The 27153-nt window shown below is 41.4% G+C and overlaps 1 protein-coding gene across 1 annotated transcript; it reads left to right on the top strand.

Annotated features, from left to right (window-relative positions):
• The first annotated feature begins 4847 nt into the window (after positions 1 to 4847).
• Positions 4848 to 17142, top strand: sall1a (spalt-like transcription factor 1a). The gene is made up of 3 exons (XM_082521696.1): positions 4848 to 5764; positions 11012 to 14415; positions 15500 to 17142. Exons 1-3 carry the CDS (start codon positions 5692 to 5694, stop codon positions 15938 to 15940), a joined length of 3918 nt encoding a protein of 1305 aa, XP_082377822.1. The 5' UTR covers positions 4848 to 5691; the 3' UTR covers positions 15941 to 17142.
• The last annotated feature ends 10011 nt before the right edge of the window (positions 17143 to 27153 follow it).

Here is a 27153-nt window from a genome sequence, read left to right as displayed (position 1 = left end):
CAGGTGCCAGACAGTGAGTCTGAAGGCTCCGCCCGGCCTCCACTCCCATTTCTTTCCCTCTGTAGCTCCAGGCCGGTGAGGGACAGGCTGAAGATCAATAGCTTGTGTTTGCCTATAGCAGTCACATTCCTCAGCCAGGACACTGATGCTAACTATCAATAGCAATAAGAGGCTGTCTGAGACACAGTTAACTGCTGGCCGACCAACACAGCTGTCTGGCGGCAGTTGATAAACATCTTGTGCCCAGAGTCACTGCGAATAAACCGCTTGATATTTTCAACTTTGTGGCTGTATTTACTGTAAGAATGTGTGTGTTTTGTTTTTTTTTTGTTTTACGTGGCGTGTCTGCTGGCTTGGTGGTTACCTGCACGTTGCTTTGTGTGTGGTTACATTACCCGCCCGGCTTGCTTTGTGGCTGTGACACAGACATTGCATGTGTATATTCTGTATATTCTGTGTTTACGAGCGTGTGAAGTAATGTAGGGATAAGTCGATGTGTAATTTTTAGTTTTGCTTCCAGGTTCTTAAGAATACATAAACACTCAGCTTTCGGTGGGTGATGTCTGTAATTTCTTCAAGATGTTTGGAGTGTTTGGTTCCTCTATAACCTCCAGCCTTAGTGATGTGTGTCAGTGTAATCCGGCTCCATTCTGTGAAACATCTAACCATCTAAGCATCCCTCTTCATCCAAATATCATTTGTCAATGTCATATGAAAGCACAATGTGTTTTTCAAGAATACGAAGGAGCTAAAATGGGAGTCTTGGTGGTCGTCCAGTACCACCGTGTTTGTCGTTAATGCAACTCAAGCGAACATGTTTAATCAGATACAATCAAGTGAATTTGTATGATAACAATTGAAGGATTGAACGATTGCATCACTGTGACTGAGTGTATCTATTTAGAAAAAAACTTGGGTGGACAGTAATGAGAAACAGCCATAAAGCTAATAAACTTAGTGAACTAAAGCTAAAGGTTCGTTTTGCTCAAGTGCTGTGTATATTACTTATCTATATCTATTTAAAAGCCTATTTATAAATAAGAATCATCAGTTAATAATCAGTCATATCTGATGCGAAACAAACTATGATTTGAATTTGTCCAAATTGAAAAGTGTAATTAATTGTTTTTAATACAAGAATGCAGCAAGTTATACTATCATAAAGTTTTAATCTCTTCTAAATTGTGCTGTGTTTATATTTTATCTGAAACAAAAGTATTCTAGTGTTTGCAAACTATCCAAAAGGATGCAAATGTAGTTTTACGTTTGAGTGCATCCCGCCTGTAATGTTTGGTGTCCAGTTACACCATTCAGAAAGACACTGAAGCCTGGCCTCTCTCACTAATAACGAGGGAGGGGGGGGGGGGGGGGGGGGGGGTTGAAGCTCTTTGTCAGGGATCCATTGGCACACATCTCCTAACACTAGTACACTTGTACCTGAGTAGCTACAGCTTAAACACAATCACTCACAGTGTTTGTGCCACAGATGGCTGTACCAGTGGCACATGCAAACTCACAATCACACACACACACAGAGCCTGGACATGCAGGATATGTGTGATGGACCAGTGACCTCTAGCACCTCTGCGACACCCTTGAATGTTTGCTTGTTTTCCCTCAAACAAGATGAGATTGAAAGGGGGTGTCTGTAACTGCAGCTGAGATAATGTAAAAACAAACACGGCCCATTGATATCGGGCGATGCTGCAGGAAGATGTCAGAGGGCACAATGGGGGAAAACAATCTGTGGGACAAGTGGTGGCAGGGCTGCTGGGGGACAATGGAAAGGGTTTGATCTCTTAATTAATGGAGGCTAGTCGGTGCTGCTGCAGGTATTGAATTTTAATGCAGGCGATTTTTCAATGGGATTCCTTTGGTGGCAAAACAGTGCTAAATGCTGCATTCTGATTGTCTGGAAGACAAAGAAATCTCACTTCATACTTCAAGTAAATGAACCAATAATTTCTGCTCTAGCTGGAGTGTTTTTTCTTTCCCCATAGCCCTATAATCTGATTAACTTTAGATATGTTTTTTTTTTGTTATTGTTTTTCTGTTTATTTATTCGTTTTGGTTTTTTAGAAGACTTAATGTGGAATAACTCAAATACTGAGTAATACTGAGGTTGGGCACCCTAAACATAGCAGTACTGTTCTGTTAAGAGTCATACAGTGACAGAGTGTGTGACTTGGTAGAAGGAAAATATGGCCTTATTTCTTTATTTGAGCATGAGGCCAGCTTACAACAATCCCTTTAATCAAGCTCATAATCCTTTAGTAAAGACATCATGGTGCCATTAATAATGCCAGGCACTTGATATTTGTTCTGGGAATGAGGGGGACCATTGACTTCATCAGTTGTCATTAATGAAGAAAAGAAGGAATAATGTACTAGTTTATTTATCCTGCCACAAAATAAAACATTTTAGGGAATTTCAGCCTATGGTTGTTTGTGATTGTATTTGTTATTATTAAAAAGGCCCTTTCTTAATATTATCTCTATAACTTTTTGGTATTTTTTAATAGAGGCTCTTTACTCATAACATATGAATCAAACCTATTGTCCATGTAAGCAGCAGCCCTGTTAATCAGGGACTCCACTCCTCTTCATACATACTGGAATCACGAGACTCTGCTTTCTTGTAAAACCTTGAGTTTTGTCCGCTCTCTCTTTTTGCCATTTGTGCGACTGTTATCACAAATACTACGCGCGCGCACGCACACACGCGCGCGCGCACACACACACGTGCAGCTGACCTAGATGAAGGCCTAATCCAGCTAGTTGTAATTCTTTAGGCATCGAGTCGAGCAGGACCGTGAATAGAAACCCACCACGTGTTGAATAAGCAGAAAAAAGGGGGCTTTCTAGTTAGAAATACAGAGTGTGAGGATCACTAACAACTGCGCTTTGGTAGATTCCTCGCTTTAACTATCGCATTATGCGCTCAGACGTGCAGTGTTTCTGAGCTACGTGATCAATCACGACGTGTCGGTGATAATAGTGAATGATGACACCCACGACAGACCGTCTCTGATATGGTGCGCGCAGCATTGATTGCGCATAACCGACAAATGCGCACTTTTTATGCGCCAAAGGCTTCTGTCACTTTTCTTTGAAAGCACTTTCCCCCCACAGTGACAAAAAGAAACTGTTTGATGCGCCTGTTAAATAAACGGTTATTACATTCACCGTTAACCAAAGGTTTTAATAGTTTTTTTTTTAAAAAAAAGGAAATATACATTAATAATTCTATCTTAATATCATTATCATTAGTATGATAAACATTTTTATGTTAAATATTTATTTTTTCCCGCTTTCTCACTCAACAGATAATAAATAATAATTCAGGCAGACACACGCCTCTGAAAAAAGAAAAGAAATAAAAAACGTTTAAGTCAGTTTAAAACTTTTTCAAGCACTGGCACTGAGTTATATCTGTTGGGTCCCCAAACTGTGTCCGCCTGTGTCATTCAGCCCATGACTGTTAACACTGTATCCTCAACCGTCCCGAGTGAATCCCATTTAAAATGTCTCCTGCTCGGCTGGGCTGCAAATCACCCTGTTTACAATCTCACACCAACACTCACATCAATTAACTGGCCATTGATTTTTCCGCCCGGGACATTACAATATTGCAGACCCCTTTTTCCTCTCCTAGCAATTTCAAGTTTCCTGCATATAATTGCACGGGCTTTTTAACTGCACGCGCACATACACATTTTCCCCTACTAATGATAATTTGCTCTTTGATTTTTTTTAGTCACAGCTTTAATTTCGATCTGGTCCCCAGGTTTGTGGACAGTTTACGCATCAATTGATACTCCCTCCCCCCAAAAAAGAAGAAGAAGAAGAAGAAGAAGAAAAGAATGTTCCATTTGAAAATTATGTGTGCTGTTTAATTATTCGACCTAACGCATTGATAAAGCAGATCACTAAGGCCATCAGAGGTATTTGATTTTCCCTCTGCTCTTTCCTTTTTTCATGAATAAGTAAATAGTAAGGCTAGTCGAAACTAAAAGATATCTGACACAAGAGAGGACCAGATCCATCTAGCCTGCAGCTGCTCTTTAAATATTCAGTGAAAAATAATGGCATCCGAGGCATCACCTATAGTAACATTATTATCTTCATTTCTCAAAATCAGCCTGACTGAAAGCTTCGTTTATCTTTTTCAGGTAATAAATCTACTCGACTCAGCGCTCACAAGAAGCTCCTGTGGGATCTCTTGCCCTCTTAAGCATCCCAAGTGAATGCGCACTCCTGTTAATGCATTATTTATAATAATAATAATAATAATAATAATAATAATGTAACTTCTGTAATCCACAGGCTCGATTAAGACATTTTATTTGCTTTGCCGTTATCAGCTGAAATATATTGGCCAATTGTCAATCTAATAAAAACATTTACCATTATGATAAAATAAAACATATCAACAGGCCAAACATTTAACTTTTGATAAGGACATTATGCAGTAATTCATGCCGATTTTACAACATAAACAACCCAGTGGATGGTGAATATATAAAGAAAAGTTTAGGGTTTTTTTTTTCCAAATGCATGATGTGAAATATAGATTAGTCCGCGTGACATGGATATGAGGCAAGCATTCGTTAAAAAAGTGTTTGGGGAAGAATTTAAAAGCTTAATTTATCCCCATTCAGATGAACAGACTTCTGTCTCTCCGCTCTTTACCACTGATCATCCCGGCGCGCACAAACCGTTTGGCTCTGCTGTGCTCAATCAGAGAGAAAGAGAGAGAGCGGGAGCGAGGGAGAGGGAGGTGGAGGTGAATGGTAACGTGACTGAATAGCCCGATGACCAATCAGATCCTCGATGGGCCGGGCTCCACATTTGTCCCACTGCCGCACGGGCCCTCAAAGTTTGTTTATTCGCGGAACGCAGTGTGTGATGAAAACGTGTTAGTAAGTAACCCCTCTTTCTGCTAATAATAATCAAATCAAAGTGATTGGGACGTCGGATCTCACTCTGGACTTTTGGGAACGCGTAACGGTGCCATTTACGCACGGAACATGCTGGCGAGACGTTGCGTTTTACCGCACCGGGAGCTTCGCTTCAAACTCTTCAGAAAGTAGGTGTCGGTGTGCACACAACAAGAGCTGTATTACAGCGATCTTTACGCAAGAGTGGAGAACGGACTACCGAGTTGTAGTGAAATTAAAGTTGGTTGGAGATCGTGAAGGTTTGAGTTGCGAGCGTCCCGTCAATCCACATCAACAGGGGAAAAGGAAAAAAGAAAGAAAATAAACTGTGATGACTGCAAAAGACTGAAAGATACTGTCGCGGGCATGGACTCGAGACGCTGACATTCCCCTGTAGTAGTCAAGATAAGCCTTGACTTGGCTAACAGAAGGGGTTAAACCGTATCTAAAGGGAGTTTGGAAAACCCAGCCTTTCTTCCTCATACGGATCAACTCATTGGGTGGGAGCTGAGAGAGAGACAACAGTCCCCAGCAAATCAGGAGCTAATTGATTAAAGAGACTTCATTTGAATAGGAGGGGGGCTGGCAAGGTGCCAATCGCCTTTCAAAGAAGCCCCCGTATGATTAATCGCAGAGCATTATTGATAATCATAACGGGGCACATGCGCGGTGGATGTTCTCGATTTACGTAATTTTTTAGAAGGTTTTGTAGTCATTTTTTTATTCTTTGCCTGCTGATGTGCCAGCCAGCATGTCGCGGAGGAAGCAAGCGAAGCCTCAACACTTCCAATCCGACCCTCATCTGCCTTTATCGGAGCACAATGGTGAGTCCAAGTAACCCAACGCTCCTTTTATGCAATCACCGTGAATTTTTCTTTCTTTTAAGCGATGTTTTTATTGTGTCCGCGGTCAACTCTCACTGTTAAGGAAGACTTTGAATTGGAGTTTATGCTGTTAGTTTTTTGTTGATTTCTTTACAAATTCAAGTGACTTCTTGATGAAAGTATGGTCGACTTTTAACAAAAGTTGATGCACCGATTTTCCACGAATTTCCCATTATTCAAGTACCAAGAACAATTTGGGGTAACTTGACATTTCTGCGCTGATTATTTTATTATCAGAGGTTAAAACTCAGTTCTAGGCGGTTAATAAGTGAAATATGAGAACACAGATATGGTGCGTTTTCTTTGGGTTTGAGCTCGGTGTGACTTAAAAGTTTCAAAAGTTTTTAATCTTAACTTTAGCGCGTTTTAAATAAATAAATAATCGCTCCGCTCGCACTCAGGCTTCCCTGCGTTCAGCGGTCGGCGTCTTGCCTCGACATCGACCACCCTGTCGCCCCTGTCGGGACTCCCAACTTTTCTTTGGTCCCGGACCGACAAATACCGTATTCCGTGTGCTTCAACTTTGCGCTGCAAACTCGTACAGATATCTCCTTCTTTTATGAAAATATATCAACAGTCTACGCCATGGCTTGTTACTCTTTTTTTTTAAGTAAGATGAAAGGAGGACAGAGTGCGCCGGAGAACGTTAATGAACAAACATCTTTCCCAGTTCCTCCTGTGACGGTCTCTTTAGTTTACCCGTCTTTAGGCAATTTTTTTTTCTTATAAAAAAGAAGAAGAAGAAGAAAACAAATATTTGGGAAACTGAAGTTTTGTCTCGGCCATTCTGTCTCCACAAATACACAACCGATTCGTCCAAAAGATAGTTTCATGTCGATATAGATAAACCGATTTCCTAATTTTAACTTGCGGACTTGTAGCCAATGCGACCATCTTACACCTTTGAAAAAACTGCAGTAAGAATGCTTTGTTAGAAATGTGGTGCCTAAAATGTGAAATGAGTTTGTACAAAGTGGCTTTCAGGACTTTGCATGAGCTCTCAGAGTTTCAGAGGCCAACATAAGCCAGTAAAGTTATAATTAATTGCAAGCTGCTTTGTTTTTGTAGAAAAGGGGAATACTCGAGCCAAACAAGACACTAATAAAACTGCGTTTCAGATCACTGTAGAATAGTTATAAATAAAGCTTTCATTTCGCTACAGGACGTTGCAGCGTGTATTTTTGTTGACCGACTTTTCAGTCATGCGTTCATTAGGAGGAAAAAAATATCCATTAATATTTTAAGTAATTTCATAAATGTTCATAAATGGAAAGAAGCCCCGACTTTGTTATTCGGCGCAGTGTGATCGAATTTTGCCGCACAAAATTTATACTTTCTGCAATTTAAAAATAAATACATCTTTTGATTTAAATTTTTAGAAAAATGGCCTACAGATTTCATGCGAGGAAATAAAAAAATCTGTGCAGCACACTGTGTTTAGCACAACCTGAAAAGCATGTGCATTTCAAATAAATATTTAAAATAAATATTCCTTTCGGGAGAAAGTCACGCATTGAAACGCTGTTTCACGTGATTTTAGGAACTTGATGATTAATGCAAAACCTTGTCTATCCCTGAGTGCTGTTTCTTTCCCCTAAATTTCCTTTAAATCTAATAAAGGGGAGTGAGGGAAAGTCACTTGTTTCAACAACCCATCTGCAGAATGCAAAAATTCCTAATTATGTCTAGGCCATATGCTAAAATAGTTGCAAGTGTCTTGTGTATGTAATTATAAGAGTATGACCATGTTGTCTTTAAGTTTGGGATTATTTAGCTGAAGCAGTGCTCATTATAAATGAGTTGTGTGTCTTTCTAGAGTGTTCTGGTAGCAGAAAGGGAAACAGAAAGTCATTGTATTTGTAGCTGAATATCAGTGATGCTCAGGGCTGTAGTTACTGGGAGGTCGGAGTGAGAGCCACAGAGGGTGGGATGTTGAGCTGTTTTAACCTTTGCCAGCGTCCCTCTGTTTGGAGGTGATCAGAGTTCAGGGCTCACTGTGTTCCTCTCTGCCTTGCCATTGACCCTGCTGATGAGAGCTGCAGGCAGCCCAGCAAGGCCTCAGCTTTTTTATTTAAGAGTGTGTTTGACTGTGGGGCCTTATCAATGTTGTGACCATCCCCTTATGCCCTATCAGAGTGGCCCCCCTAGAGGAGAGATTGGCAGGGCAGCCCCCTTTTGCGCTGTTTCTCCCTGCAAACACAGAGTGCCTCGCTTGTCATTTTGCCATTGTTTATGTGGTGTGAGTTTAGGTGTAGCCTGAAGGACTTGCTTTGCCTTTTTCCCTCCCCTTAAGCTTTAACCATGTCACCGGGGCAGAGCTTCTGAGATTTGAATCTTGTCCTGGACCACGGCAGCTTTAGTGGAACCCCATCTAGTGTTCAGTGGGATGAGTCCTGAGGGCTGGAGAAGATGTGAGCAGAAACCCTCCTGAAGTTACAAGTGTCAAGACGCTCACAGAGGCCCCCTGCGAAAAAATAATGTAGGATCTCTCAAAGCTCTCCAACTTTTTTGACTAATCCTTACTTTCTTGTCTCTCATATTCAGATTTTTGGTCAATCTCTTTGAGGCTCCGTCCTCTTGCTGTCTGCCTTAACGCCCTTTAGCTCTGCTCACTACTTACATTGTGCTATTGATAGACATTCTATCGAAGTTTACAGTCTTTCTTCATACCAGCTTGACTTTATCTTAATTGTAATTTGAAGTTAATCCTTGCTATTTTAGGAATTAAGCCTAATGCTAGCATCTGCGCTGTTTGCTCCTAGTCTTATGTGGACAGTGGATTTGTAGTGATGCATTAATTCAGTTTTGATCCTTTTTCGGTCATCAAGTAAAGACATATTTTGGCAGTGTAAAAAGTCATATGCAGTTGGTGGTGAAATGATTCTTACACTGTACAGCCGTAAAGGCATTTTTACCATTGGCTTTCCTTAAACTTGTGATAGAGTTCGGAAGACGACAATGTCCCTTGCTGCATTGCAATTTGATGACGAGTCTTAGCAGTTCCTTAGTTAGAGTATAGAAATGTACATTTTGGGGGAAAGCTCATCTGTCTTTGCTGTCTTTTTTAGTGTAATTTTATATTCTAGCGATAGTTGTATTTTATCCATGCATTTGTTTTATTGTGGCATTTGTTTGATAAGTTTAAATAATTTGAAAGTGCACAATTTTTGAAAATGCACTGTACAGAAAATAATGTTTTAGTATTTGTTAGGATTTATTCAATTAAAGAAACACACTTATTATGTTTGTGAGTTAAATAGTGAATTAATTAAATTCCACTGTAGAGCTTTTTCTCTGCTGTGTGTAGATTTGCACACACAGACACACACACAGTGAAAACTCAGGTATTTTATTTTTTATGAATAACTCTGCATCTTCCAAAAGTCAGGCAAAAGTTTTTGTTTTTTCTATATTCTTCTATTTTCATCCTGCTCATTTTCATATGATTTGATTTTCTTCACACTAATTTGTGTACAGTGAACCTTGAGAAAAGAGAAAAGGTGTTTATTTAATCCTCACATTTCTCACACTATGAATCAAACACATTTTTTCAAAATTAACGCTTGGGGTGTAGGTAGACGGGTGGGTGGAATTGGGGGGGGGGGGGGGGGGGGATTTAACATGAAAAGTTATCATTAAAGTTGAGTCTTCCCTGTTTGCATGGTTTGGTGGTGTGAGGGCCGGGGTTTACTGTCATGGCAACTTTGCGTTAGCTGATGTCTCTGAGCGGAGAAACATTGAGGGAGATAATCCCTGAATTAAACAGGATCTGCTTTGAGTCGACTGAGATGAGCAGGGCCAGGCTGTGCCGACGATCCCCGCCGCTCCCATGCTGTGTGAACAATGGGAAGGCATCCTGTCTCTCTGTGGGGCAGGGCTGCACTTCTCTGGGTTTCATTTGCAAATGAATTCTTGGCCCTGATGAAAGTGTTGAGGGGCCAGAGGCACAATGAAAGGGATTCATAGAGAAATGCAATTTGTAAATCAACTTGTATGCTAAATAGCGAGATTTTAGTGTGACAAAGAGGGAAATGAATAAGGAAAGTCTGGAGCACAGCAGTGGCTCTGGGGGCAGGGTGTCGTCTTGCCTTTTCATTCCCTGACTCGTCCTGTTTATTAAAATGGAAAATTTCAAAACCTATTTCAGTGCGCATTTGGAATGTGGTCGTTACTTTAGAATTTTTGTCTAAGTAACAAGAGAAGTTTCTGTTATGCTTGTTCTATGAACTGGTGTGTCTGCCTTCTTAGTTTTGGCAAGTTTGTGATGCATGCGTTCTCATATGCCACACTGCTCTTTAGCGTTGACCAAGTATTTATTTATTTATTTAATCCCTTTCAGGCATTTTTTTTTCCTTAAATGAATTCACCGATAACTGTCCTTTCTTGGATTTAACTTTTGGGTTTATTGGACAATACTTAAACAAAAGTCTTAAGAATAATAAATATTTTTATTCTTGTAATAGATGGCAGATTTGTTTCATGTTTTTTGGTTATCAACTGAGTAACTGTTTACCTTAAACTTCTTTCTTGAATTTCTTCCTCTTTGTTTTTGCTTTCTTGTGTATATGCAGTAGATGTGGTGCCACAGGCTCTGTTGTTCTTGTCTCACTGTGATTGCAGGCTGAGTGGATACAAATTAGTTTAGTGACATAGATAACCTGTCCAAGATGCCTGTAGTTGGCTGAAAATGAGCAAAGTTGACAGCAAATTGAAAGTCTAATAAGTCCTTCAAATGCTTGATTTGCACCGAGTGGACAAGTAGACTTTGAAGGGCATGGAATATAGGAAATCAATGCTTTTCTATGAAATTTCATTAAGACCCAATGATCCTGACTTCACTCTATTCTATATTTTGATGGATTATCTAGAGAAAATGATTACCTTTGGTTGGCCTGATGAAACCCAGATGTACATCTTCAAAGATCACTTTTAACCAATATTTGAGTAGTTCCCATTGATTTTGTATCCCCTCTTATCATGTTTCAGAGGCCACTACATTGAATAAGGTCTTTCCTCATTTCTGCCAGCTTACTGTTGCCTTTTAATCTTTTTTCGTGAACACATCAGAAGGATAGGTGTTAAAACTGATTAACTTAAGATTAACAACAATTGAATTCAAGAAGATAAATCTGCTTCTTCAGCTGCAAAACATTTCTAATCGCTAATCCTCTGTTTCCTCTTTTTCAGGGGACACAGAACTTTGCTCCGAGGACCCCCCCTGCAAGGAGTCAGATGCCCATGTCTGTAGCAGATGTTGTGCTGAGTTCTTTGAACTATCAGATCTTGAGGAACACCAGAAGAATTGCACTAAGAATCAGTTAGTTCTGATAGTGAATGAAAATCCTGCCTCCCCTGTCGGAACTTTCTCGCCTGGGTCTCCTCCTCATAATCCCGATGACCAGATGAATGACACAGCTAATAACACTGATCAAACAGAGGGCAGTGACCTTTTGGAGCCTAACACTCTTGAAAAAGACGAATCCATGGACGTGGACGTTTCCGGAATGAGCAGTGGTCACGAAGAGGACGGCAGTCATACAGAGAGCGGAAGCCCCATTAATACAGTCAGCAGCCATGCTGATAGAGGCACCTCTGGCCCCGCAGTAGGTACTTCAGCTATCTCTGCCTCACTACCTCAGCTCAGTAACCTAACTGAACTGGGGAACTTCTCCATGATCAACAGCAATGTCATAATTGAAAATCTGCAGAGCACCAAAGTGGCTGTGGCCCAATTCTCCCAAGAAGCCCGTTCGACTGGAGGACCAAGGGTGGCCGTGCCAGCACTAATGGAGCAGCTCTTAGCCCTGCAACAGCAACAGATCCACCAGCTTCAGCTTATTGAACAGATTCGCCATCAGATACTGCTACTAGCCTCCCAATCACCAGAAATACAGGTACCTCCAACTTCTGCTCCCGGCACAATGGGGCCAGCTGCCAGCCCCCTGACCACACTCAGCTCACATCTCTCTCAACAGCTGGCGGCAGCCGCAGGCCTAGCACAGAACCTGGCCAGCCAGTCGGCCAGTATTAGCAGCATAAAGCAGCTGGCTGCAGCAGCACAGCTACCTCAGTCCAACCCAAGCAGCAGTGAGACATCTCAGAGCATTACCACACTGGGGCCATCAACAATCAATCCCCAATCCTCTGACAAAAGGCCCACTCCTATGAGTAGCCTTCATTCTCAACTAAGCAGCTCCTCACTAGCAAAGTCATCGACGCCAGCATTTGGAATAGGTAGCTTGTTAAGCTCGGCCGTGAATCCCCTTCTACCTCAACCCCCACCTGGAAATCCCATGTTCTCCAGTTCTCTGTCCAGTGTTGGCACCACTGTAGAGGACCTCAACTCTTTAGCAGCTTTGGCCCAGCAGAGAAAAGACAAGCCGCCAAATGTCAGTTCATTTGAGCATAAGAGCAGCTCTGATGATGCTTTCTTCAAACATAAGTGCAGGTTTTGTGGCAAGGTGTTTGGGAGCGACAGTGCCTTGCAAATTCACCTGCGCTCACATACTGGTGAGAGACCCTACAAGTGTAATATCTGTGGCAACCGGTTCTCCACTCGTGGTAACCTGAAGGTGCATTTTCAGCGTCATAAAGAAAAATACCCTCATATCCAGATGAACCCCTACCCTGTTCCTGAGCATTTAGACAACATACCAACAAGCACTGGCATTCCATACGGCATGTCTATACCACCTGAGAAACCTGTGACCAGCTGGCTTGACAGTAAACCAGTTTTGCCTACTCTGACATCATCAGTCGGCATGCTGCTACCACCAACCATGCCAAGCCTGCCACATTTCATCAAAAAGGAAGATCATTCAATAGCCATAACTAGTCTTTCTGTTACTGCAAAGAGTGACTCAGGTGCCACTGAGCCTTCAGCTAAAAGTAATGATGGTGTATCTGAAGAGGGTGAAGGTGCAACACTGCCTACCTCAAATGGAAAAACTGACGAAGGCAGCAAGACTTTGGGTCTCATGACAAATGTGAGTTGTGCATCAGAAAGCATTGCAGAGTATACGACTTCTACCAGCCCACCCATGATGACCAACCCACTCATGCCCCTTATGTCTGATCAGTTCAAGGCTAAGTTCCCTTTTGTAGGCATTCTGGATCCTCTCCAGGGATCGGAGACATCCAAGTTACAACAACTTGTGGAGAACATTGATAGAAAGGTGAAAGACCCAAATGAATGTGTCATTTGCCACCGGGTGCTGAGCTGCCAAAGTGCACTGAAAATGCACTATCGCACTCACACTGGGGAACGGCCCTTCAAGTGTAAAATCTGTGGCAGGGCATTTACCACCAAGGGAAATCTTAAAACCCACTACAGTGTTCATAGGGCCATGCCTCCTCTTAGAGTTCAACACTCCTGTCCCATTTGTCAGAAGAAGTTCACGAATGCTGTCGTTCTACAGCAACATATCCGTATGCATATGGGTGGGCAGATCCCCAACACCCCTCTGCCAGAGAGTTATCCAGAGTCCATGGCTTCTGATACTGGCTCATTTGAAGAGAGAAACTTTGATGATCTTGACAACTTTTCTGATGACAACACTGAAGGAATGGAAGAGGGTCCAGACAGCAGTGTGCCAGATACACCCAGATCTGCTGATGCTTCCCATGACAGTCTATGTAACTCCCCAGCTCCCCCTGAAATGGCTACCCAGGAAGGGCAAGAGAGGAATGGCCAAGAATATAATAATGAAATGCAGGAACATAATGTGATCCAGATGAAGGCTATTGCAAATGGCTTAATTGAAGGTGACTGTCTCACCAATGACTCCTCATCTCTGGGAGGTGATGTTGAAAGCCAAAGCGCCGGGAGTCCAGCGGTGTCAGAATCTACCTCCTCCATGCAGGCGCCATCACCCACTAGCATGCAGCCACAACCACACAAATCCCCGAGCCTCGAAGAAAGGCACCAAAGGGCCTTATCTTCAGACCCCACCAGTATAAGCCTCTTGCACTCACATCCCTCCAACCTTGGAGCCCTGGACCTGACATCTGTCAGTTCACCAAAAGACCCTTTGGGCATGATTTTCCCCTTCCGTGAGCGTAGCACCATCAAGAATACATCCTGTGACATCTGTGGGAAGACCTTTGCTTGTCAGAGTGCCTTGGACATTCACTATCGAAGCCATACCAAAGAAAGACCATTTATTTGCACGGCATGTAACAGGGGTTTCTCCACCAAGGGCAATCTCAAGCAGCATATGCTAACACATCAAATGCGAGACTTGCCCTCACAGCTATTTGAGCCATCAAATACCAGCCTGTCCTCCAGCCCAACTCCTTCTCTTCTATCTGTCGGTTCTCTAAGCAAACCAGAAGTCAATGGTTTCCTTCATAACCTTCATCCGGAAAACAAGGAGGTACCCCCTGGCTTGGTCACCTCATCTGCCTCAACATCCCCAGTGCTTTCCACTGCTCCACCACGCAGGACTCCCAAGCAACACTTCTGCCATACCTGCGCAAAGTGTTTCTCCTCCGCCAGTGCTCTGCAGATCCACGAGAGAACCCACACAGGGGAGAAACCCTTTGCCTGCAGCATCTGCGGCCGAGCTTTTACCACCAAAGGAAACCTCAAGGTAAATGTCGAAACACCCAGCAAACTATTTGCCTCCTAAAAGTATGTGCGTGAGAATGTTCATGAAAAACGAGTCTCAGGGTTACTATTTAATTTTATATGGCATGTCAGTGCATTAGGCATCAAGATGTGGTAATGTGGTATAATTAATGAAAGGAACTGCTCTTAGAGAAAAAAAAATGGAAAAGCTGAATCATGCATGTAATATAATTATTGGAGAGAAATTCCAGCATGTGATCAGCTAAGAATGATCCAGTGCACACAATTAATTATCAGGTATAATCACTGTGAGTAAGTCAGTCTGTATTTTTCCATAACGGATTCTGTAAAAAATGTCACAGGCTTAAATCATCAAGAAAAAGATCTGCTTAGTGATCTTTAGGATTTTGGGGGATTATGTGGCCTTAATTTACAATTATGTTAGTTATTTTTGAATGTCTCAATCTCCAATTCCTAGTGGAGAAATAAGGGCATATGTTTTTTTTTGTTTGTTTGTTTGTTTTTATTTCTAAAAGATTTACTGAATCAAGCTCAGTCTGTTGGATGATACTAGACTTACAGCGATATCTCACAGTGGTATGGTTTATTTTAAAAAAGGCTCATAAACTTTGTGTAAACTATTGTATATGAGCCACATTAAAATACAATTATTTTTGGAGCAGTGTTTCAAAAATGTCCAAGCAGAATGTTGTCTTGTTCTTAGAAAGGGTATGGGCAGAGGTGAAATGTCACATGTAATACTGGCTGGGGCAATGAAACTGGACAGTGCAATTTTTGCTTCAGCCGTGCGGTCCCCTTGTGAGATGAGCAAATTAAAGTTCAGATTAAACAGCATGTATCAGTCTTGCCAAAAGATGTTTACACAGTGTTTGTACTTCTCATAGCATAGGCAGCTAACTGATCTGCTGCACTCAGGGTGTGAAGCTATTTTAATTCACACTCAAGCATTATTATTATTTTTTCCATTGCATCATCTCATGTGCAGCTCTTGTGGCCAAGTTTGTAAACATCACTAGTTTTCATCCCGCTCATTGCTCTGTCTCTCACCTCCTCTCTTTTGTTCTTCTCCCTCTCCGTCTGTGTAGGTTCACATGGGCACCCACATGTGGAACAGCGCTCCTGCCAGACGTGGCCGCAGGCTCTCCGTAGATGGCCCGATGGCCTTCCTTGGCACCAACCCAGTCAAGTTTCCCGAGATCTTCCAGAAGGACATGGCATCAAGGGCAAGCAACGGAGACCCGACCAGTTTCTGGAATCAGTATGCTGCGGCCTTCTCCAATGGTCTCGCAATGAAGACAAATGAAATCTCTGTCATCCAGAACGGAGGCATCCCACCCATGTCAGGTGGTGTCGGAAATGGGGGCAGCTCTCCCATAGGTGGCCTGACAGGCAGCCTTGATAAGCTACACAACACGGAGCCCAATGCTGCTCTGGCTGGTCTGGAGAAAATGGCCAACACAGAGAATGGGGCCCACTTCCGGTTCACACGCTTCATGGAGGACAATAAAGAAATTGCCACCAATTAGTATATGTCCTCAACTGGGCACAGACACATAAAGATGCCTAAAGGCATACTGTACACATATGTAGACACAGACAGAGGAAGAGAACAAGACAGGGATAAAATCAGCTGAACTGCTTTGCTCGCCATTGAATCTTTACGAACATGAGTGTGAAGACAAGTTGCTTTTTTTGTACAATGTACATGTTATAGTTTTAAGGAGCTTATTTATTAGTGATTATAACCTTGCTTGAAACCAAGTGGAAGCATTAACAATTAGGTTTTGTTTATTTTAAAGCCACAATGGGTGCTTTAAAAATGTGCTTTTGAAACTTAGAATATCTGGTTAGATAACCTTACCTTGGCATTAAGTTATTTTCTGTCTGTAGTAGCTATAATTGAACTGTCTATGTTCATGTGATGCATTAGCCCTGTAATAAGCGAACAGACTTGCTGTAAATAATGTACACTGATCTTCTGTAGATGGTCTAACATCTGTGTGTTCATGAATCCCCCCCACCCCGCCTCATCAAGACAAAACAATGAAATTCAGGCAAGGGACTAAATGATGTTGTAGTTCCTTTCTTTCCGATTATTATTTACCTTTATCTTATTTAATGAAGACAAAACATTGAAGTTTGCTACATTTCAAGGGTTTATTTAGTGTTAATTTGTTTTCTCGTTACAGTCTCTGTATTGTACTTTCTACTTTTTTTGTTTACTTCCATTTTTTTTCTTCTATCTTCTGTTGCTCATATTTTATTGTTGTTGAGAGCAAGACGGTTACAAATAGAGGAACATTCAGTCTGGCCTGTTTCCTGGATTTTGGAACTGAGACAGCTAATCAAATTGGAAGGATCACTTTTAGTATCTGAGCTGGATTTCCACATTGCTGCTATGTCCCAGCATCCTCACTGACATCAAGTGCAAAGTTATGTGTTGAAGCTTCTGTAAATATGTTCAGATGTGGAAATACAAGCTCCCTTGCAAGAAAATGTACATAAAGCTCTCACAAGAAGTCCATCACGGCCAGGGGACAAAATGATAGTGTTTTTATAAGTATAAATATATATCGGGTTTGACAACCTTCGGACTGTTACATGCACTTTCTTGGAAAGTTGGAAGATCTTTATGGGTCCAGTTTCTCTACACTTTAATACCTACTAACAACTAAGATACTGTAATTCTTTACTCTAATAATCAAATACATCAGTTTTCCAAAAGAAACATTGTGTGTTTGTGTGCTTTTATTTCCTCATTTTAAAAATACCGTCTCTTTACATTTACTAACAACTATACATAAGAAAAAAAGCAGAAATAAAAAATAAATTAAATAAGCAACTTTTGTTTCTTTTAAAGAATTTGTGTTCACGTGCAGCCTCCACACTTCCGTGCACAAACTACAGAAACGGAGGCTTGGGTGCTGATGGTGTGAGTTTTCCTGCTCTTTAATTTAAAATGAACACTGTTTGAACATCGTAGTTTCTATAGCTAGTTCTCCAGATCTCCAATTAATGACTGTTCCACAGAATCGGATAAATTCAAAGCGTATCCGTGGAAAGGAAAAGGCCCCCTTCTGCAATTTATTTACAAAGGGTTTAAAAGAAAGAAAGAAAGAAAGAAAGAAAGAAAGAAAGAAAGAAAGAAAGAAGCGCGTCGCAGCGGGTAAAAGGATGGTGTGTCCGGAGCAGATAGTTAAGCAGGAGGTGTCCGATGCGCAGTTGGCGTTATTTTTCTTCTACGTCGTCTTCAGTTGAAAATAGAACTTGTATTAAGAAAGCGACGAGCTAGTTAGTGCTTTCCAAAGAAGGTTGTCAAGACGATCGCTCGGTTATCCGGATACAGTTGACGACTTTAAAGGCGTTTGCGTTGCATTTTTTATTCAAAGTGAAAAATGTTCCCCTTTTGTATTTCAACAGCTGCATTTAATTTAACACATCGTTGCACATCCTGCAATGCAGGATCTGTTAATTTCTGTCCAGCATCCTCGGCGCGCTCCCCTCCTCTTTACAAAGCCGAAATCCCCAATATTTACGTTTTAGATTTCGAGACGTTGAAGCTAAATGATCCTTACCCACAGTGCCTGTTTTCTTTTTAACAGTCACATCTGTTCCCCTGAGCTCTGTTTGTGCAGTAAATCGGCTTCCTGAGAGATTCCTTCAAAGAACAAAAAGAAAAATAAAACATTCCCACATTCTTGCTTAATTATGACAAATTCTTCGTTTGCATGTACTATTTTAAATATGGTGTATTTCTACTTAGGAAAATTATTATTATCATTATTATTATTATTACATTCTAAATGATAATCTAATTGATTTCATAAAAAAAATAATTTCCAAATGATAACATTAATAATACTAAACTATGTGCTGCAAAATTAAATCATAAAATTATAAATATTTGAATAATAAAATAATGGAAACACAATAAATAAATAAATAAATAAAGGCCTGATGAGTCATTTGGCTTATTTTTCATGCAGACTGCTCACAGCTGGGGAGCACAAATATACAGGAGTAAATACATGTTTTATCTCTGTGTGAGTCATCCCACCACTAAGCATGGACTGTGCTCTTGGTTCCCAGCTCCTTGCTTAAGTATCGATTGAGCTGTGCAGTATTACAGAAACACTTGAATCTCAGGTGGCAGGAATGAGTACAATTGATCTCTTCCACTGTGGCTCCCAGCAGTGGCTTTTTGCTCCACAACACACCGCACCACAGGGAGAGCCAGGCGAACACACTGAAACACAATCGCTAAAGACTAAGATGGGCTGTCCCAGTCTGCCCTGCTCACTGTCACAATTTACTGTGAGTCTAGTCAACTGCTCTGCCGCTACATTGAGACTTTGCTTTCAGGCTACTGAGAACATATACACAATATTATGCTGTAAACACATATTCTACAGCTAGACACAAAGTCATGTACACACACATTTGGATTTATTTTACATCTAATGTTTGTTTTTGTTTTTATTTTAGTTTCATGGTTATTTTTCTTTTTCCTTATTCAAGCTAAATGGCTTGATGACTTTTTGCTGCAGAGTCTGGCAAGGATGGGAACCATCAGGAAAGAAACATTACTCTCTTTAGCTGTAAGCCACTCCTGTCCACTTACTGTACACTTGAAAGTTCATTATAGGGTTGGCTTAAGTAAAGGCTGTGTGCACAGCTGTCACACTGCAAAAATAAACTCACTTGTTTTCTGGTTGTGTCAGAAATCTTTTCATGCACACTTGTGTATATTTAACAGAGTTGTCATTATGGAAATTATATTTTTACCTGGAAAACATCTTTATTTCATAATACATAAATGTGGATAAAACAGGAAAACATGAAGAGAAAAGAATGACCTCCATGGCTGATGGCAAGTTTTTGTGCATCATCTGATGTATGCGTTCATTGTAAAATGAGAGGTCAGAAAAAATATATATTTTTGACTCTTAATTTGTGGTTGGACTGAAATCTGTTTAATAGCTGTTGTTTCTCTTTCCTGTACCCTCAACCGCCCTTCAGTGTGTAGGTCAGGCTAAGTTGAAGCTGCACATAGGCGATCTTAGGAAGCTGGAGTCCCCACCCGCCCACACCCACTTCCGCTTTGTGCTGTCAGCCCTGCTGAGTCGATACAAACCGTAGCCTGGGGCCCAGCCTGGACTCCCCACTGAGGTTCTGGCCTACGTGAGATCAAAGACCCACTGAGAACAATAGTAAGGCAGCCGCGGTTCACTCTCCCCGGATGCACCTCCACACCTGTCCATGCTGTCACTCAGGTGACTGACCTGCTCAGAGGCCTACTGTCTATAACAACATACCCCTATGTTCACCTACAAATATTGATGTAGAAATAAAAAAAAAGCAAATCTAAATCATTAATAAGTAATACGCCACTGACTGTTTAATGTGCTTCTGTTTGTCTCCCTAATTTCCCAAAAGGGTGTTTTTTCTGTTTCCTGGTATGTTTGTAAATGTCTAATTTGTGTTGTCATTTCCCTCAAGCCATTCCAGGCTGTTTTTATCTTCCTGTGGTTCTCATCATACTTCCTGTGGAAAGTGGAGGCTGTCTGCAGCATGTGCACAGCTGTTTGGAACACCTCCATATTGAAGGTACAAACATGGAGCACAACTTTTTAGCTCTGGGTTTTCCATTCTGCCACTGCTTTTTTACACTGCCACTGCTAGCGAAGCAATCAAGATGTTTAAGTAGAAACTTTAATCCGCTGAAAGGCAGCTCTTTTACTTCTGCCCATGTGTAAGTTCTACTCAGGGCTCATGAGGCTTTGGAGTTTTTCTTTGCATGGTTTATTTTTATAGTGCAGAAATCTGGAGACTTTCCAAATGTCAAGGTCATTTATCTTGCAGTTCATCCGCTCCTTGCCTTTTGTGTTGTGAGAAAGAGAGGCACAGGCCCATATTGCATTTCATGACCTATTGTGTCAAAGGAGCGCCCAGACAAACAGGTGGGAGCTCTTCGTGGACCAGCCTCGCCAAATTTGAGGCTCCCTGGCCCTTTCTTTAATAAGACACTCATGCTTGCAGAACGGCCTCAGTACTCCGTTTCCCTCTTCGTCAGATGGGAACCTTCACGGATGCTAATGAACATACAGTAAGGGTTTGTCTCACGCTCAGTGAGCCTGCTATCTGCGTCTCCCAGTTTATCATCACCACTAAAATTGCAAGGCCATTTTACTGGGCTTTTACTACAGGGGAGACATTTAGGGTATTGTGATGCTAATTCCTTAAAATGTGATGTCTAGGTTTGTTCTTTGAGGTCAGGGTAGGTTTATGAGACAGGGTCTTTTGACGAAGTACAAGTACCTTTTTTGTTATCACAGAAAAACCTGCAGTCACGGGTTGTCCTCCCTGCCCCTAAAGGCAAATTTAATTTCATGTACATTTCCATTTTAAGATGAATCACATGTTCGCTTATTTTGTACAGTAGAATAGAGACAGATCGTCTTTCTTTGGGTTTAAAGAACAGCTTTGAGATTAAGTAGGCTGATTGTGGCCCTTTCACCATCAGAATTACGGCTGGTAACCCAAGCCAGGTCTGTCTGCTCTGGGGCTTAAACACACACACAGTAGGGGACACTCTCTGTTAATGTCATCTCAGAGATTCAGTTTCCTCATCACAGTCTTACCTCAAGTCACACAACCTCTGACACATATTCTTATTTTTTTCTCACAGTGTGAAAGCATGCTAGTAAGACGGATATTCTACAAGTTATCGATACTGAGAAGTTGTCAGGATGGGATGTCAGAGAGACTAGGAAGAAGCCCTTCAGCCGCCTGTCAGGTGTGTTTGATTCCATAGGTGCAGTGGAGAGATGTCTTGAGTTTATTGAATTTGTCATTTTTGGCCTGGGAGTGAAAAGGGCACCTGTGTGCTGCCGTAAGCCCCCACGCCTGGGCCACCACCTGCATCACAGATGACAGCTGATGTGCAGGGACAACCCTGAAGCAGTTTTTTTTTTAAAGCACTCCATCACTCACTGTGTACATTATTCATCAGCTGAAAAGCTGATAGGATATTTACTTGGCAATTTTCTCATAAAAGGCTCATTGGGCACAAAAAAGTCACCCAGGGTTACAACAGGAAAGTCAAAACTATTTCGGAGTCAGTTTCAGTGTGCTGCCAGTCTCAAATTCAAGACTTTTTGAGTTGTAAATACTGACCACCCACACCAATGCTAGATCAAAGCAAAGGGCTGCAACAGTGGCTGAATATTAGCGACATTACTCAAGTGTGTGATAGGTTCTGTTACTCAATTGCTGGCCATGGGAAAATGAGAAAGTCTGATAGAGATTTTGCTCCATTTTACTGTCATTAAGGGGATCTGGGACTGCTATATAGTGTATCTACTGGGCCAGGAACTGTAAAATGTGTAATCTAACGAAAGATAAGAAATGCATTAGGTCATGGCAATTCCCACAATGTTCTGTTTGATATGGAGATGTGTGTGTGCGGGAGGGTGGGTAACTCAACTGCACCATTAGACTTAGTTTGACTCCCACTGGGTCTTGCGGTGCTAAAAATGAATCACTCATCAGGTTAAAGCATCCGCTAAATGGAATATGCTATGATTATGGGATTTCAAGCACACAGAAATGTTTGTGTGAGTGTTTTTTATAGCCTGCCCCCCGTGTGGATCTCTTTGCATACACGGCGTCCTCATGCTCAGTTAACTCTCTGCCACCTGTGATTAATAAGAAATATCCCAGATCCAGCAGGTTAATGTTTAATCAATCAACTGAGAGAGAAGCCTCTAAATGGCCTAGTTTATTTTTAACCACTGCATCACATTAACAGCACCAAGGTCTTGCACAGCCAAAACTCATTATTTCTTTGGTTTCAGCTAATGTTTATCAATCTGTGGTGGAAATATTTTACACCAGCCTTACATGCTTCTTCTCAGAGCTGGGAAAAGGGAGAGAGGTTTCAGTTATCAGGAAGAGTGTTTTGAAATTAAAGGACAGAATGCAGCGATTTTAAAGGCAAAAATGTCACAGGACAGAGTGTAATTGTACACTGAGAGATGATGTAAAATTCCAGCTCACATTTTTTATAGTGATAGTAGATACATTATGAATCATTCACTCCATTCTAGGATGATTCTGCAATATTTGTTACACTGTGTGTTTACTGTTCACTGCGAGCTGCTACTGTGTTACTTGGCTGAAGCACCTGCGCTAGAAATCAACACCCCAGTCAGCAATAATGCTCTCTGAGGCTTGGCCAGTTTACTAAATAATCGATCCAAATAAAAGCAGCAGATAAAATTGACTGACCCTCATATACTTAATTATTGCAGCTATTTGACCAAATAGCATTTTTCAGGATGCTGTGTGTCACAGGCCATCAATATTCCTTTAATCGCCGTTAGTTATTGCCCTACTTTGTTACTGCTGTAGATGGCCAGTCTCCAGTGGTCAGTTTGGCCCAGGGCAGCAAGGGAATGAGATGCTAAATGGTTGCGCAAACAATTTGATTATGCTGTTTAATTCCCGTCATATAGATCTGCCGGGCCTGCTGATGCACTCATTTCTGTGAGGCTGTGTGGCAGAGTGCTGACCTGCCTGCTCACACCACCTGGCCTGAAAAAGCAGGTTTTTCCTCTACGGCCTCAGGATCAATAGTGCATGCTCTGTGGGTATGGACCGGTGTCTTGCAGGCTTCACCTCTTGACATGTTGGCTTTCAGCTCTTGTATGAAAGGGCGGTGCTCAACAGCCAGTCTAAGAGGTGGAACGTAGAAACTTCTAGCCTGTTTGCATTTGTGTCCTCAGCCCTCATCTAGCTAAACTAAGGTGCTGTAATACAAGGAGAGTTGAGGGTTAAGTCTCCCCCATTGAAACAGACCACCTCACCCAAGTGAAAAATGAGAAATGAGCAGGGCAAGCTCTCAGACCCAGTTGCCCAGTTCCCAAAATTAACATTTCAATTCAAAACCAATAATAACGCATTGTGTCTGGCATGAATGAGAGCTGTTGCAAAGGGAAGGCGATACCTCCTGTTCCTGTGTCAATGAAAAAGCTCCTTCATCTTCTGCTAAAGGGCCCACACAGTCTGAGGTCAGCCAGTCAGTCTTGGTTACACTGCACAGGCATGCCTGGGAGGACGGCTCGAGCTTCCCGGTGCCTTTACAAAAGCCAGGAACTGCAAACACACACACACACATCCACACTGACACAGAAACACTCATGTCATGCTCTGCATGAAGTTGATGGCTCTTAAGCTTTGCCAAGGACTACTTAGCACATTGAAAGGAAAGTACACTTTGTGTTCTTTGAAATGAGTTGTAGTAGGTAACTGCAATATCAGATGACCAGTTCAGCATTGGCAGCATATTATGATTTGAAACATAATAGTTGTATCTGGATAAATAATCTTTACATGTGCTTTCCACTTGTACTCTATTTGTCTGTTACTGCTGTATTCATACAGTTGTGACACCTTATCTGCAAGATATTCAGTAAAAACACCCACAAACACATTATATCTCAGGTGCTCATACTGTACGTCTCTGTTCATGTTAAACTGTCTGATATGCTCATTGACAGGAGATTCCAGGCACTCAGAAAGGGCCACAAATGAACACACTGTGTCGGGGGGTTTAGGCTTTGGCTCGTTTTGGCTTTTGAAAACTGGTTTGGGAGCCAGGCTCTATGACTCTGCCAAGAAGGTGTCAGAGCAGACCTCTGCTACACGCTCCCCTCCATCAGAGAGCAGATTACTCTTCTGGGAGGTGAGGCAGAGGGGCACAGGGCAATTCCAAGAGAGGCCCACTGTTGTTCCTACTGAGAATGAAGGAGCAGAAGAACCTAAATGCTACCTGTCTGGTCCGAGTGATGCAGCTGTTGTGGTCTGCAGACAGGTGAGATTTCTGGGTGGGTTGGATTGATGTTTCACTTTTCTCTTGTAGCATTCTCTCTGCTTTCATCTAAATATATTTGTTAGGAACAGGATAATCAGTAAACCTTCAAAAATCAAAGAGGAAGACAATGCAGCATTATGAATAATATACCCAAATCTGCAGACTTTAGGAAAATGGGCAAAAATTTCTGTGTTTCACAGTACCTAGTAATTAACTGTATTACAGCAGCCAAAATGAATGTTAAAGTCGGCTGTATATCAAAGAAACAAAGCCGTCTAATTTTTTCTTTTTAAAATAAGCACAGCCAAATCAGTAAACAAATGAAAGTTCTCAAAAAAACACGAATATATATAAGGTAATATGTTAATATTTAGTTAGGGAGTTGAGCTTCAAAAGAGCTAGTAAACAAATTTGTTACCTTTGGACCGTGGAGGCTAGGCATTTCTAATGATTTCTATTTTTCTTGCAGGTTAAGCTAAGCAGATTCTGGCTGAAGTTTTAATGCTTTCATGAATTCTCTAAATCTTTCCTTTTAGGAGTTTGGCATAGTTTACATTTTAAACATGATTTTACACCAACAGAGTTAAATGTTTAAAACATCATATTCTGCAAAGGCCAAACCGTCAATTATAGTGATTTTTATGTTGAATAAATTTTCCCTTATTAGTTAATTCACTTTTTAAATTGAATTTACAATTTTTTGTTATTTTTTTCACACCATAATCATACCAGAGAAAGTCCACCCTTGACAGACATATAATGAATATTTTGCTCAGCCTTCCTCGGTTATTAACTTAAAATATAGAGGGGGGGGGGGGGGGCATATAGCCATTCCGTTGTTGTTCTAAACGTGTATGAAAGTGTAGAGCAAACATAAAAACAAACTTCCATTATTGAACATTTCTGTTAAATGGCCAAGAAAGCGTCTTTTGGCAGGCAGCGATGACATCAGTGCCCCCAGTGAAGGGGCCAGCTCCACTAATAAGGCACTGTTGGGATTGCTGCCCGCTTAGGTTGTCAATGAGTCTGTCTTGATCTGAGGATTAGGCCAGTCGTTCCAATTACAGCCTGGTGCCTTGAGGTTTGTCAGGCATTGACACAGACGCCTGTCGATGGCTCGGCGCATATTCCAGGACCCCGCTGAGTGACAGGCGCCAGTGTGCCAAGAGACTATGATGCTCAGTAGGTGTGTGCATACGTATATTGTGTGCATGTGTGTCTGCGCTTGCTAATTTGTCTCATACCTCTCAGCTGTAAGTGAAGTCACTGTTCTGTATGATTGTAGAGCAGTATGTTAGTGCATAGTGTCTTATTTCCACATTGAGGATACCAACACTTTCTGACAGTTATCTTTCTTATATATAAGAACACTAACGTAAGACTGCTAATGTATCTGTTAGCTGTCACATGAACTGTCAGCTACTTGCCTGTTACAAAGAGTGTTAATAATTTAATACAACAGATAACACACTCTTATTACTTATCCTAAGAAATACTCCATATTAACCAGTCAGGCAGCTCAGAGTAGCTAATTTCTTAAGAACAAAAGATAACCTTCACCTTCAGATTAACTGTTACCTTCTGTCTGTGATGCATTGGGATTATTTTGTGATCAAATAACTCTTTTAATGTTGTTGTTGTTTTTGGAGGTGATGGTGTTTCCTTAAACCTGCCTCATCTGTATTCAATTAGGTCTAATATTTGACATCAGAATTTATAACAGATGTGAATGAAAGAAAACCACTATGAAAGAAAATCAGCACAATAACAAAAAAGGGGAAGTGGCTAGACAGTTACCCAAGAAAACAAGAATATTGTTATCTGTCTATGATGGAACTCGGTCAGTGTGACTGCTAAAAATCTGTACAAATGCCAAACCGCATGATGAGACTGATGGTAAACCCTGATTCTTACTTTGTTTTACTCTCTGCATTGGCAATATGGTGTCATATCTAAATTTGACTACTCATCTTAAGAAATGTGGATGATGTACAACTATCAAACAACAGAGAGAAATAGATATAAATATATATTTTCTTTTTGGTTTCTTTTACTAACATTGCATGGAGCGAAACAGGGAAACAGGTAAGGTAGTCTCTCTGACTACAGACATGGATGTATATGACTATATACACAAGCTAGACGCAGCCATCTTGATGTCCAAAATTGCTTTGTTTTGTCAGCTAACTTGGTTAGCAAGCCGTTCTCATCTATTGCATTGTATTGGTGGAACACAGACATGGAGAGCTAACCTGTAATTCGTGTTAAGTAACATAGAAAAAATAGATTTTCATTAATTAAAACTGGATTGCAAAATCCTGGGGGCTGTTAGTCTAATTAATGAAAAACGTTAGATTTTTAAAAAAGCAATCTAGCTGGAACCTACCTGCTAGCTATAGTAGCCACCTCAATTGCAATGCATTACTTTAAGTCTTAAGCCATTTTAATCAGACCACTTCTTACTGTTTTAAAAGTGAAATTAGCTAAAGAGACAAATTTCTGCTATAAACTTTGTCATTTTAACATTTGGAGTCTTGATTTTAGCGACTGCCTCAAGTGGACATTTGGGAAACTGCAGTTTTTGGTGCAAATACATTGGCAGTATTTTTCAGCTTTAGAGGTTGCCACTTCATGCTGGTGTCTTTCTTTGCTCCGCCATGAGTCAGAAGGGCTGGACAGAGCAGCGTTCAACAACTTGACAAGGCATGGCTGGACTCAGCCAGCTCTCATCTGGTCATCTCGGCTAATTCAACCCTCCTTCTTGTGTCCACGATAACGCACACTAGAACAAGCACACACATATACATGCTTGTCGCCTGGGAGGCCAGCAGTGACTTTACACCCACAGAGGTGGGTCATGTGACA

Source organism: Aulonocara stuartgranti, assembly GCF_965226115.1.
Source record: "Aulonocara stuartgranti genome assembly, chromosome: 1".
Taxonomy (NCBI): Eukaryota; Metazoa; Chordata; class Actinopteri; order Cichliformes; family Cichlidae; genus Aulonocara; species Aulonocara stuartgranti.
Note: the sequence above shows the minus strand (reverse complement) of the source record. Positions and strands in the feature narration are given on the sequence as shown.